The sequence below is a fragment of the Lytechinus pictus genome, chromosome 2, assembly GCF_037042905.1.
Source record: "Lytechinus pictus isolate F3 Inbred chromosome 2, Lp3.0, whole genome shotgun sequence".
Lineage (NCBI taxonomy): Eukaryota > Metazoa > Echinodermata > Echinoidea > Temnopleuroida > Toxopneustidae > Lytechinus > Lytechinus pictus.
The window spans coordinates 20,341,786-20,356,839 of record NC_087246.1 but is presented as its reverse complement, the minus strand read 5'-3'; the positions used below and the strand labels follow the sequence as shown (position 1 = coordinate 20,356,839).

Genomic DNA, 15,054 nt, shown 5'->3' with positions numbered 1-15,054 from the left:
AAGAAAATAAGCGACGTACTTGACATAAAGGTCAAGTCCATCCCAGAAAAATGTTGATTTGAATAAATAGAGAAAAATAAAACTAGTTAATCGCTGAAAATTTCATCAAAATTGGATGTAAAATGAGAAAGTTATGACATTTTGAAGTTTTGCTTATTTTTCACAAAACAGTGATATGCACAACTCAAATGAGACAGTCTATGATGTCCCTCACTCACTATTTCTTTTGTTTTTTATTGTTTGAATTATACATTATTTCATTTTTTATAGATTTGACAATAAGGGCCAACTTGACTGAATCATATAGTATTAAACGATGCTCATCCACATGTTTAGGGTAGAATTAATCGTTGTTTCACTTGACAATGAGGAGAAAAATAGAATATTCCCTATTTCATATAATAAAATACAAAGGAAATAGTGTGTGGATGTCGTCATCAGTCTCCTCATTTGCACCCCACCAGGATGTGCATATAACTGTTTTGTGAAATTAAGCAAAACTTTAAAATGTCATAACTTTTTTATTTTACATCCGATTTTGATGAAATTTTCAGTGTTATGCTTGTTTGATTTTTCTCTTTTTATTCAAATCAACTTTTTGTGGAGGTGGACTTGTCCTTTAACAGCTGAATGAGCACTACATGAACAACAAAATATTATACTCTTTCAAAAACTGCAAATGTGCTGTAATGAAGTAAATATATCTTTCGGCTTGGTTTGAAATTTGGGCTTCAGATGTTTTCATCATTCTCCCCTAAGATATCACAATGGAAGTGCATGATTTGGGCGGTATATTTTTTACATAACTTTTTATTACTCTATGGTTTCCAGAATTTTGTATGCATATTTTATAAAAATTATACATTTCTAAAACCTGTCATCTCCCAATACCTTGTCAGCTGCCATAATCCATTCCGAATCCAACCAGCACCCTCTTCCTCCTATCAACACGGTGACCAAGGAGAACTCTGGGGTACACAGACCACCTGCCAACGGGGACATCCCCAGGGCAGGAGGGGTGTCACCAGACCCCTCGACCACTTCAACGGGGGCACTCGACAAGAGGAGAAGATTGGAGAATGGAACAACTGCCAAAGATGACAAGGGTAAGGCTTCAGTTTGGTTCTTCGTCTGGTAAATTGCCACTTGGTCTACACCCAATTTCATCTACTTTCCATTTGGTCTCATCCCACGTGGTCTAATCCTAGTTTGTTTGTACTGAATTTTGTCTACACACCACTTGGATTAATTGACATTTAGCCCACTTACCATTTTGTCTAATTTCCAGTTAGGCTATACTCATTTTGTCTCATATTTACTTGGTCTATTAACCCTAAACTGACCGGGGGGGGGGGGGTTGAATCAACCCCCCCTCAACATTTTCTGCGATCATTCCGCCGCGCGAAATTTTTTGACCGCGCCACTCACAGAGTTTATACTTTCAAGTCTCGCGCATCTTTTGAGACCAAATTTGCGATGCCCGGGTACGCGGTTCCGAAATTACGCAACATTTTGTAAGGGACCGTATTTTTATTATTGAGGTCCGTTCGCATGCAGGAGAACGCTGGACAGTTTCAAGAACGGGTTCCGACGATTTGTGGGCGTGGCAATGAACTTGTGGGTGTGGCAATGAACTTATCGGCGGAACGAAGCGGAATGGTGATCGGCGGAATGCAGGAGAATGGTACCCAGTCACATCCTGGCGTCAGAGATGTGAGAATCGGCGGAACGAAGCGGAATAGGACCTAGTCACAGCGCACGAGCAAAACTGGTGCGCCGAGGATCTCGGCGCCGGCCGGTATAGAATGCTCGCTCAGCTTAGCTCTCAAGAAAACAGCGGCATGAGTACAAGTGCGCTTGCTTTAATTTAATCTAGAAGTAAATTATCAGTTGATGCTTTACCACCATTATCAATATCCTTTCTTCCCTTATTCCCTTTCTCGTGCATGTGATATGTGTGACACTTGACTGAGGCCCGTATTTTGTTTTGGATTCGAGTACTAGTATGGAGGCGAAGTGTGTTCGAACATCCAACCTCCATGGTTCAAAGTAACTACCGGTAGTTGTGTCGCGTCGGACGTGATTTTGGTTTGTTGATTGATAGTATTTTTTGCAGAGGGGGGGGGGGGGGGGGGGGGGGTCATTAATTTTTTTTCTCCCATTGCCTGCATTGTGATATGAAATGATTTTGTTACAATTATTTTCTGCATTTGATGAATCATTGTATGCCTTTCTTCAATTATTATTTTGACATGAATTCATGAATTCTAGATTTACTGTACTCCAACGGGTATGAATTGAATTAATTACCGTAAGATGAAAATGGGCCATTCCGGTTAAGGAGAGAAAACGGCAAGGTCAAAATCGAGCCCCTCCCCCAAAAATAGATATCAACATAAGAAATTTGTAGTGAGTGAATTATTATTCACCAGTCCTGTAGAGATAGCAGTGATAACTTCAAGACGGAAATTTTTTTCATTGTTGAGAATCTTACGATTTAAGTATGAATTTCTCCCCAAAAATGTACTGAAAATTTGGACAAACAGAATATATACTTAAACAAACTGGAATAAAACAAAATTAAAGACAAACGTGATGGAGTTGGATTACCATAAAGAAGTCTGATGTGTATGTTTGTTGATAATTCCAACTAAATTGTTGACATGTTTTACGTTTCAGAAATATTGCCGTTTGAAAAACTAGTATTGAGACGTTACCATGTCCGTCCCCTGATATTAGATTCATTAATCTCTTATTATATCGAGCCTGTAAATCATCTTGTCTTTCTTAACCTTATCATATTATACACTCATGAGGACTCTTTCAATCCCATATGGTATGATCAGATATTCCATGTACGAGAGATATGAAAATGTACTTTCAAAAATCTGATATTTTTGTCCGTCCCCTTCGTAACGTCCCAACTTTCAAGTTTCTACCACACACACGATACGAGATTCATCTCAAAAGTTCTTGAGCACGTGCGCCGGTCAACCCTGTTCATACACATACAAAATTTTCCATGTGTGTTTTCAGTCACGTAGTCCCAGGGAGAAAAAAAGCATGTCCGTCCCTTCAATATGTTTGCCGTAACGTCTAAACTTTCGTGCTTTGTCTTGGGTGATTGTTATGTTTTGGTGTTGATTTCTCGTATTTTGTCGCGGTGTGTTGATTGATTAGTGATATTTTTCCGTACTACCCTCATTTCTAAACGTATTTGTAAAGATATCCAATGATTTTCTTTCTTTATTAGAATATAATTTGCATTTACTTGAATATATGTTATCAAATTACGACGACCTAAATATTGATGATTATTACAAATATTAAGGAAAAATCTACGTAATTCTAAAAATGGCCGGGAATGTAGTAATCAAGAGATGTAGTCTTGTTGGGAGTTTCATTCTGAACAAACAAATAAAAAAAATATATATAGTTAAGGAGATAATCCGGACAATTATATAGATATCATGACGACGTTACTCATTTGATGTGGACATGATTTGAGGGTGTCCACCGTCGCGTCTCAAACTAAAAAAGTTTACTTACATGCATAATCGATACTTTTATTTAATTCTGATCTACAATCATATCTAGTTGGCAAGATTATCGAATTCTTATTCTTCATAATACTGCAAAATAAAGCAAGAAGTTTTCTTACCTTTTTGCCATGCTTCACCTTCGCTAGGACGTTATTCTGAATCACAAAGACATGTCCAATATTTTATCCAATGACGTCCAAATTGTAAAAACGGCACATCGTACATTATCTACTCTTTTATAGATAAAATGTGTATTTCCATAATAAATCTTACGACTGCCCATACCTTCCGAGACACTTAAAAAGGTTTTATAAATTTTACATGTAAACAAAATGATGTAAAAGGCACTAGAACAGACTAGACGTTATGATCTCCATGAGGACACTGTAGAATTAAATGTCCGCAATAACGTCCTCGTAACAATTATGTATTTTACCATATTTAGTTTTATATTTATTTCAAAAACATATCAAAATCTTCTAATCGTTCTCAGAAAAAACGTTTAAATCACAATCAGGCTTTACGTTTATAAAGTGATCACCGTATGTGATGTTTATGGCTGCTCTCTTTACTTCAGACGTTATGATTTTAAACGACAATGTCTTCCGTAACGTCGCACGACTTTTACACCATAATTTGTTGCTGGTGATTCTTTAGATTTAGGTGGTTGTTTTATTCACATGAATTCATGAAATAGTGCTTTCAAGCAACTTTGATTTTCTGTTCTAGAATTAAAAAAAACAATCGAAAGATATAAAAACTACAAATTAGACGTTACGACTTTGACGATGGACATTGCCAAAAATGTGTCGCATATATAATTTTAATAATGCTTGAAATTGTCTTTATTTTCATTTGTTTTACCTCGCAATAAACTAGTATTCAAGAGTTGAAAAAAAATGTTAATTTAGGCATACAGTATCAAGCGATGCACGATGTGACAAGTGTCCTTTTAAGACGTTATTTATTCTTTTTAATATTCCACAATGTCTCATATAAAATTCAGGATTTTTGGAAAGTGGCGGCTAAATTTTTTGACATCGAGGGCTGTGAAACGGGATGAAAGTCGGGGGGGGTGGTCGACCATGCAAAAAAAAATCAAAATCAGATGTTTTTTTCTGATGGGATAAAGCCATCCCAGCGCCCCCCCCCCCCCCCCCCCCCGTTCTGGGACCCCTGGTATCAGCGGCGGTTTGGATTTAGGTGCCCAAATTATGTCAATGTTGTGTGGCCAATGTTGTAATTCGAATTGTGACAGAATTCCATTTTCTTCTCTTTTGACAATAAAATTATAATCTTGCTTTAATCAAATGTATTTTATTTTATTTTATTTTGGATTCTGAAACAAATGTATTGAATAAACATATTTTAATGGTTCGCTACCTAAAAAGATATTTTATACGGTTTCATTTGTTCCTGAATGTACCATGCGGCGGATCCGGATATGACAAGGGGCTCAAACTGATGACTTCCCAACAAAATTGATATTTTTTAATGTTCTAAAACTATTCAAGTTGGTTTTTGGACGTTTTGTGTAAACATTTTATGGACGTCAACATGTGGTAGGTTTTAGACGTTTTAACACCTTTTTTTAAACGTCAAAATAACCCCCTCCCCCAAAAAAAACATTTAAAAAACTTTCGGAAGTTCGATGAGATGATGATGGTGATGATAATGATGATTGATGGTGATGATGATGATAATGACAATGAAGGTAACAATTTTGCACAATGGAGATCCGATTAATGGTCGTAATGACAAGAATGATGTGAAATCATTTTAACAAGCTTTCTGCCTTTTTATTGCATCCCCGATTTCCTATCAATTATCTTTCAATTTGTATGAAATATGTGCCAACAAATAATATCACTTTTGTTTAAATTTATTAGATTTTTATTCTCATTGTTATATTCTCGATCTTTGTCTGATGATTATTTTATCACCCAGTACTTTTAATGAATTTGAAATAAATGCTGAATTGATATTGACAACTCATTGTAGCATGAATAATCGGCATTATAGGCCTACGCAATAAAAAAGATGGTTCATTGAGGGCAGAAATTCTGTCAAAGGATGCATTTATAAACGATACAAGACACAAAATTATTTTTTTAAAGACACATCACGCGAGACTTTTTACCTTTTATTATTTTCTTTTCCAATTTCATTCAAGGATTTCATCACGAAATTGTTATTTAAAAAAAAGACACATCACGCGAGACTTTTTTCCTTTTATTATTCTCTTTTCCATAATTTCATCACAGCATCAATCAATCAAAACATTCACAACCTAAATTATAAAAAAATAAAAATAATTCTTATCAGGCGCTTTTCCAAAAGTTGAAAAGTGATATACATCAGCCATTAAAAACAAATTGATTGCATGGATGTAACCACGTTATTTTGATATTGTTCCTATTTTCAATCAAATTTATTTGTTTATTCTATACATTATATTTCATTAGTTACTTTTAGTTCTTTCGTTAGAATTTATCTATTTCAATTTTATGATTATCAATTCTCCCCCCCCCCCGTAATGTTACCGTGTCATTAATTTGCGTTGAAACAGTCACATCGTTTGTAAAGCCGAGAAAATTTCCTTTTCTTTTTTTTTTTGAAAATTTGTTCCTTCATTAGCACCGTAACGTCTCAACTGGGGACACGCGAATTGTCTTCGCCACAGCGAAGAATTGCTGCACAAAACTCGATGTTTCTGTCTTTTATTTACTGGTATTTCATCAAATATCAGAGATGTTTGTCATTTAAAGGCACTTTCAAGTCATATTTTGGAATTATGCAATTTATTTCGATATCGCTTAGAGTAACGTCCCAACATACCGGCGTATCGAAGATTGCGCTTGCTACTGAGCTTGGCAGCGCAAACTAGTGCTTCGATCACCTCCGAGTTTCTTCTATGATCGACTTTATGCGTAAAAACAACGAAAATTTTCCTTATTTATTCATTTTTATGCATGTCCACTCGGGAAGAGTAACGTCCCAACATTTTTAGAAATCAGGTGATATTGTGAAATAGACATGCCAGCTTATCTTTTCCTTATCTGAACCAGTTTACCGATGTGTTGGCCTATCTAAAACACATGAAAAACCAAGCCTAGCGAGTACTTTATTTTTCGACCCCTTTGTCCAAGTCTTAACCGGAATGGCCCAAATACGAATTGGAATATAGCGAAATTCCATAAAGATTTGACCCAACATACCGGTACTAAGAATATCTGGCTTCCAATGCCTAGAAATGGGCCACATCACGCGTCTTCCAAATGAGTGCCAGTTGGTAAACTGTCATAAAGTCATTTTCATAAGGTGTTAATTATTTTGAAGTCCACCTATATGTTTTAAGCAACCTCATAATAGAATAGCCTTTAATTAAAAAAAAACCCAAAACAAACAAACAAACCGTTCGGCAGGAGGCAAGGTCATGCAGGGCGACCTGACGGAGGGAGAGAGATTAGAAGAGGGAGACGGGTGGAATCGACTAGAAGTGGTGTGATTTATTGATTAAAAAGTGAACTTTTCTGATTTATTATATTTTGTGTGTGTGTGTTGGGGGGGGGGGTGACTGAGGTTGACCAACGAGTATTAGACCCTTGTACTATTTTCGTTAAAACGTAGTCCAACACAACTGCAGGCAAAAAAAGGCTATCTACGTATAACTCGACAATGAAAAAAACACCAAAGAATAAGTAATTTCACAGAAGGTTTAATGGCAATTTGACAGATTTATTAATTTCCTGATAGCATACATTATCCCATCAAATGACAATGTGTTTATTTTTTTCAACTGTTGAACATGTCGCTCACAACCCATGAACGAGGCATGAAGACGGCATATCATATATCAAGCCATTTTCCAGTATAATCTGCTCATCCCCACTCTCTTTCTCTCTCCCATCCCTCCATGGTTTGGAGATCGAGAGGCTCTTATCACCTTTGCATTACTAACTTACGCTCCAGTGGGACTTAGAATTTGCACAAAAGACTACTCTGGGATATCGGAGGCCGAGGTTGACTAGAATTTTGTCAACCTGGGGGGGGGGGGGGGGGGGGCTGGGGTTCATAGGCTTATTTTGTCTTACATGTAGAAATCAATTTACATCGCCAGAATGTAATCCAACGAGAATAGGGGAACGGAGCTTTAAGAAAAGATTCCTTCGTGATATTAAACAAAATTATTTATTCCTTGATAGCAAATTTAACGTTTCTAGTAGTTCCAGCATAACCATGGAGTAAAAGTAGTTTTATGAAGACATCTCGAGTGGGAATTTCCACCCCGGCCCCCTCTCTCTCCCTCTCTTTAATACATCTTCAGCTCGCCCCTTGGAGTACGGCTGGGGGTGTGTATTGACGCAAAAACTCTTCCACACTCCGTCATGAAAAAGAGAATCAATGATACAGGTTTGTGTCGAATGAACAAAACAAAAATAAACATTATTCGGCCGATCGGTCAGACCATAGATAAGCATAGCAACATACATTTAACAATACTAAATCATATTCAAGAAATGCATGCAAATGAAAAAAAAATTGACAAAGCGTCACTCAATTATTATGACAGCAGCAGCCGGGGGGGTACCCATTCTGCTGTGTCCGAAATTCGTCGAAAAGTCAGTTATAGAATTGATCATATTCTGTCAAATGAATCTAAAACTTCGAGATAATATATTCAAAACGCGACAAAACCCGAGTGATCACAATGAGAGGTGAAGAGGTGGGGGGGGGGGGGGGGTACGTGAGATCGAGTATCAACGAGAAATTAACCCCTGCGAGTGTGCTCCACATGCATTACTAATAGTATGCATTACACGTATCGTGTGTGTGTACGTGTGCATACAGCATGCAAAGCTGTGTATACGCGCTCTATCTATAAATAGAAAATATGAATACTAATTAGGTGAAATCGTATGCGCGTACACCGTATACGTGCATGCTATGATTGCATACATAAATGCATACACGTAGATATTCTATATGGAGCTAGGGCCAGGGGTTTGATTTTAGTGCCCATGTATATATGGGCATGGCCTGCATGTATTCGCCCTAAATTTAATCATCTATTATATTTTGTGTTACCCTCATACACTACATTTCCTAGTTTTGCAATAACCAAGACGTGCCATTTCACTAAATAAGACCTTTGTATATTTTCCCTTTATTCATTCATTGAATTAATTAGCTTAATGCAAGTTTTATTACCCCTACAAACTGACACTAAATAATGTTCCTGTAACATGATCATTAATTTATGCATTCTGCTCTTGCTTCGCTCTAGCTCTCGCATTATTTATTTGAGGCTATATTTTTTGGGAGGGCAGTTAAAATCTCAAATTTTCATAAGACATAACAAAAAGCCTTATATGCTTCCCACTTGATCATTAATTTACTTTCTTAGACTTTCTTTAATTAATGCACTGTATGCACAAACGTATTCATGTTTACCGTTTTTCAATGCATGTGAATAAAAATGATTTAGAATTTATATTTTATTAATCAGGAATGTTGCACGAACAGTCCATCTACATTTCAACCTTCATTCATCGTCACTCCTGTATAATTGGAAAATATGTCAAATGGTTCAGTTGTCATTTTAAAAGATGTAAAACTAAAATTAAGGACAACCCAGGGCCTTAGGCCCTATCTTTATTTGCATACTTGTTCTTATTGATTTAATTCATTTTCGATTCTTGTGAGATCTCATTTCATACCATTATCATTGTTGCCATTATTACACGATGGATCATTGGTCTTAACTAAGGCCCGTCGATGGATCATGAACTAAAGGCCCGACGAAGGATCATTGGTCTTTTATAAGGCCTGACGAAGGATCAGATTGCCATTGATAAAGTAAGTACATGTACCAAAGGGTGGGGGGCTGGGGGTGACATTTGTGTAATAAGAATTCACGTACGTTTTAGGGGGCAAGATGGCATATAAAGGGCAAGATCTGGAAGCTTGGAGCGCGCGATCATGAACATCATCAAAATGGAGATTCACGATCGACAGTAAATTATAATTGGGGGGCCGGGGGGGGGGGGGGTATGATAGCGCAGGCCTTTCCGTGACCCTTTATGATCGGAGGGTCGTTAGTCGTAAAAGTAGAGGGTCGTATCGTTCGTTTAAGGACAAGCCTACCCCAACTAAAAAAAATATTTGAAAAAAGAGAAAAATCTAAAAGCATAACATTGAAAATGACATCAAAATCGGATATAAAATAGTTATGAAATTTCAAAGTTTCGCTTAATTTCACATAACACTTGTATGCACATCCTGGTCGGTATGCAAACGACGAGACTGATGACGTCATCCACTCACTATTTCTTTTGTATTTTATTATACGAAATATGAAATATTCTAAATTTCTCCTCATTGTCAAGTGAAACAGTGATCAATTTCTCCCATGTGGAATTTGCATTGTTTATTACAATATGGTTCGGTCAAGTCGGTCAAATCTGTAAAAAAAAAAAATAATTATTGTATAATTATTCAAACCATTTAGTGAGTGATGGACATCGTGGACTGACCCATTTGCATGTCACCGAGTTGTGCACATCACCGTTTTGTGAAAAATAAGCGAAATTTTAAAATACCACAACTTTCTTATTTTACATCCAATTTTGATGAAATTTTCAGTGTTAGGCTAGTTTGATTTTTCTCTATTTATTAAAATCAACATTTTGCTGGGGTGGACTTCACCTTCAATTATAAGGAAAGGAGTGTCGCTAAACAAATAGTAGAGGGTCGCCGGTCATAAGAGTGTCGCTATAAAGTACGAGAAGACTGTTACATAGTCATCATCATGTTAAAGGGGGTCGCTATTCATAATCAAAGAAGAGGATCGCTAGCATACAGTTATAACATGGAAAAGCTTAGCTAGGTTTAATATTCATAAGGGTCGCCAGTAGTAAAACATAGACACGATAGACTCGTAATATATAGTCATAACAGAAGAGGGTCGCAAGTAGAAGGGGATCGCAGGTCATTAATAGTATTAGTAATGCCAGAGGTCACCAGTCACAATATTTATGGGGGTGACTTAAACTATATTTTCCCCAATAAGACATCTCAAAAGGTCTAAGTTAATTACAAATGCAAGGTCAAAGCGCGAGCTCTTTTTGGATACTTCATTTATTCAGACCTGAAAATTTGAAACAACGCAATTGGCCGTAAATTCTTATTCATAGACTTAAAGACATTATGAAGAGAATAACCATTGATATGAGCATGAAGAATAATTAGGGATGCACCATTAGATATCCAGGGGGGCTGGAAGTTAAAAAACAAAACTTGTTAAATGAGCAAAAAAAATCTTGACTCGCCATCAGAGTAAAAAAAAAATTGGTCCACTGATAAATCATATGAAAGGGGCAAAAACTGCTCGTGCTTCGCGCTCGCATTATTCATTTATTTGAGCCTAGTATTTCGGGGGGGGAGGGGGTTACTCAGTGTGTTCCTTATGTAAAGGCGCTTAAAATCTCAAATTTTCATATCACATAAAAATCGTCTTATAGGCTTCCCATCACTTGCATCAAGATATCAATCCTTTTCATTACAAAAAGTACATAGAATGTCCTGTTTGGGGGTCTAAACCTTAAAAAATAGCACACACTTTCCGCTCATATTAGATCATGGTTACAAAACTAAGTGTTTAGAATGTCCGGTCATGCAATCGAGTTTTCAAAGGAGGTAAAAAAAAAGGTAAATTGCCGATTCGTCCATTGCCAACACATCTTCTCACGTCCATCAACATTACGTCTAACAATCATTATAGGTCAATGACCATAATGTGCTATCAACATTTAGTCTAATCACCAGTTAGTCTATGACCATTTCGTCTAACCAGTTGGATTAATACTCGTTGATTTCCATTTGTTTTGCCGAATAAACATTTTAGACCAATTGTATAAAGAAATGACTTTTGGACCAACTGGTTATTAGACGAAATGGCAATTATACCATGCGTATATTTTGACAACTGATGGTAGACAAACTTCTATTATACGAGTTGGTAATTTGACGAACTAGTATTTGACTTAATGAAATTTTTTTTTGACTAAAGCTACTTAGCGCCCCTCTTAGTATAATGAGCAGTGACCCTCTTCATTGATTATTATTAAAGGTCAAGTCCACCCCAGAAAATGTTGATTTGAATAAATAGAGAAAAATCGAACGAGCACAACGCTAAAATTTCATCAAAATCAGATGTTAAATAAGAAAGTAATGACATATTAAGGTTTCGCTTATTTTCACAAAATATAGTGATATGCACAATTAAGTGACATGCAAATGAGACAGACGATGGTGTCCATCACTGTTTTTTTATTGTTTGAATTATACAATATTTATTTTTTAAACAGATTTGGCAATAAGGACCAACCATATAGTATTAATCAATGCTAACTCCACATGTTCAGAGAGGAATTGATTGCTGTTTCAGTTGACAATGAGGAAAATAGTTCATATAATGAAATACAAAATAGTGAGTGGATGACGTCATCAGTCTTCTCATTTGCATATCGACCAGGATATTTTTTTCGTAAAATTAAGTGTAACTATAAAATGCCACAACTTTTTTTTTACATCCGATTTCGAGGAAATTTTCAGTGCTATGCTTGTTTGAATTTTCTCTTTTTATTCAAACCAACTTTTGTTGTGGTGGACTTCTCCTTTGAATAAAGATCATTATTAATTTCGTCTCCCGAAAAATTCCCTTTAAAAATGTCAAGCTCATCAGAGAGAGAAGGGAGGGGCAACGTCTTCCGTCCCAAGTGATCGCAGTTTTGCACTCGAATGGGGGCCCGGGAATGGGTGTATATTTTTTTCCTTCAAATTTACGGGGTGTGCCTCCCCCCCCCCCTCCCCCTCCTTTGATCCGTGCCTGCAATGGAATTTGTCATCTAGGGCAAAAAGATGTTGAAATAATAAAAAGTGTTCCTGTCAGCTGATGATTCCGAACAGGAAAATGACAAGCCTTCATGTTGTTTCATGTTGTTTCTTACCTCAGAATGTCCAGTGGAATCTGTTCCTTCCCCGTCGTCGAACCAGGGACGTCTGTTAGTCCCTGGTCTCATGTCCCCGGTTACATGTAAATTAATGATCCATCGTAGGGCCTGAGTTCAAGCCAAGTAGATAGGATAGAATTGGATAGTGGACAACATCCGCGAGAAAAAAAAAATCATGAACAAGGCTTATAGCTGTTTATCGTTGTTAGGCGGGTGCACGAATTCAGCCAAAACACAAAGAACGAGAAAACAGCCCCGGGCTGAAAATATTTAGATCTAGATGAATAGAATAAAATTCAGGGCCAAATGCTGAAAAGTTCATTAGAATCGGATAAGTTATTGAACTTCAACGATTTGCATCCCCCGGGTACTCTGGTGAAACAATTCTTGGCATGTCTTCATGAATATTCATTCGGTGGGCTGATTATGTCACATACTTTCCTTTTTCTTATGTCATTACATGAAATCATAATTGTTTCATTTTTCATTATGTAAATGATGTGTCTCAATTATTATGAAATACGTTGCAGTAAGAAATACATAATGCACGTAATCAGTTATCAGTCCAATTGTTTAAGTCCTTGGTAGGAAACTTTTGAATTTATAGTACACCTAATTTTCATATAATAAAATACAAAAGAACAAGACAGTGGGGATATGGCATCATCAGCCCAAGGCTAATGAATATTCATGAAGACGAGCCTAGAGCTGTTTCACCAGAATAATGCAAATCTTTAATTGTTATCTGATTTTGATCAAATTTTCAGCATTTTGCTATTTGAATTTTATTCTTTTTAGTGAAATATGTCCAGCCTGGAGCATCCCTTCAATCACGAAGGCCTAAATTGTAAATAGAGGACGTCATTTGCAAAATTGATGGAAGCGTGGCATTTAGTTTATTCTATCTTATACCTCGGTCACATTTGCTCCACGGCGGCCGTCGAGAACGGCATTTTTATTCATACCACATATGTAGCTATTCCAAAAAAATGTGACCGAGATATTAATCGTAATAATGGCAAAAAAATGTGAGGTACTAGTGATAGGCCTGGGAGTAAACATCGATTGATCGAATGGTTCGAATGGCTTGCCGCCAATCGCTAATCGATTAGCAAAATTTACACGAATCGAATGTAATCGAATTTAATCCCACCTGGCCTTCCATGCCCTTGATACACAATGTATGTTGTATGCATAGGTGTATAATAACTCTATGGTTGCATGTCTATGTGCTTAAAACAAAAAGTACACACACACAAGGAGCTGACTTGAGCCAATATGTGATTGGACATTCAATGGCCAATGAAACTTCTGGGATCGAGGTCGTGACTCCAGAAAAAATTGACCCCTCCCCCATCTCTGTGTATGGGTGAGCATGGTGTGAGTGAGAGAGAGAAAGGATAGCGGTGGGAATTCTTTCACGTTTCAAAACAATGCAATCTCTTTTAGCCTCTCCCTCACACAATCAAAATAACATTCCAACACGCGCCATCACCTAATTCTAGATGTCGACTAGTTTCCCAAAACAGACCCAGTTATAGGTTTAAATGATCAGAAATTGTAATTCTGAGAGGTATTTCAATTGAAAAATATTTTGCAAAATATTTTGAACATCATGGGCAGAGTACCACATGTGAGGGTTGGGGCGAGGTATGGGCAATGAATGAAATTTTACAATAAGTAAAAAGCACCACATGCGTGTCTGTCTCAAAGAATACTTCATGAATGAGTTGTTTACAGAGATGTAAATTGGACCCAAGACTATATAGGCTGATTCATTCATATGCAGGGGTGTTGCACTTGGAGGGATGCATAATACAAGGATTGATTTGGGATAGATTTTCATTGGAACAATAAAGTGAAAGTTTTAATCTAATTCCATATAGTTTCTTTTGAAATAGAAATCAAAGAGAAGGGGGAATACTTGGCTTACTTTAATTTATAAGGAACAGATGTACTCTACCCTACATCAGATGTTCAATAATTGAAAAAACCTATTCGGGAGGTCTTCACAAGTAGGTCAACTAACTATTGGCTTAGAAGACGTGATTTCCGACGAACAATCGAATGGTTCGATTGTTTTTTCAGGAACTATAAATCGAATACTAAAATTGACATTCGTCCCAGGCCGAAACTTGTGGCTCGTCAGAGTGCCCCCCTGCCCCCCCCCCACCCCCGTAGGTACGCTAGTGATTACGATACGTAGACTGCAAAAGAGTAATATTCAAAATTCAAAGATAAAATGCCAAATTCCAACGAGGATATACCGGTATTTTAGAGTCGGAAATTAATAGAGGAGTGATTGCATCTTGGCCTGAGCTAACAAAGTCAGGGAATGGTAGGCAAGTTTCTTACAATTGCTTTATTATTGGTATTCGAGCCAAGCGATTGTCATCGCCTTTGAATTGATATGGATTGGGGAGCGACTACATAACAGTGCAGTACTACGAACTAGCTATAGCGCGCGCTAGCGTCGAATCCATCGGTACTGCAGCGCT

At 37.0% G+C, this 15,054-nt stretch overlaps 1 protein-coding gene across 2 annotated transcripts in view; it reads left to right on the top strand.

Annotated features, from left to right (window-relative positions):
- The window catches only part of LOC129254596 (ubiquitin carboxyl-terminal hydrolase 32-like), a 47,207-nt gene extending 45,300 nt beyond the window's left edge, over positions 1–1,907 (top strand). For both annotated transcript variants that reach the window (XM_064112569.1, XM_064112563.1), the window contains exon 20: positions 900–1,907. In XM_064112569.1, coding sequence (XP_063968639.1) covers positions 900–1,138 — 239 coding nt within the window. In that variant the 3' untranslated portion in view covers positions 1,139–1,907. The remainder of the gene's footprint in view (positions 1–899) is intronic.
- The last annotated feature ends 13,147 nt before the right edge of the window (positions 1,908–15,054 follow it).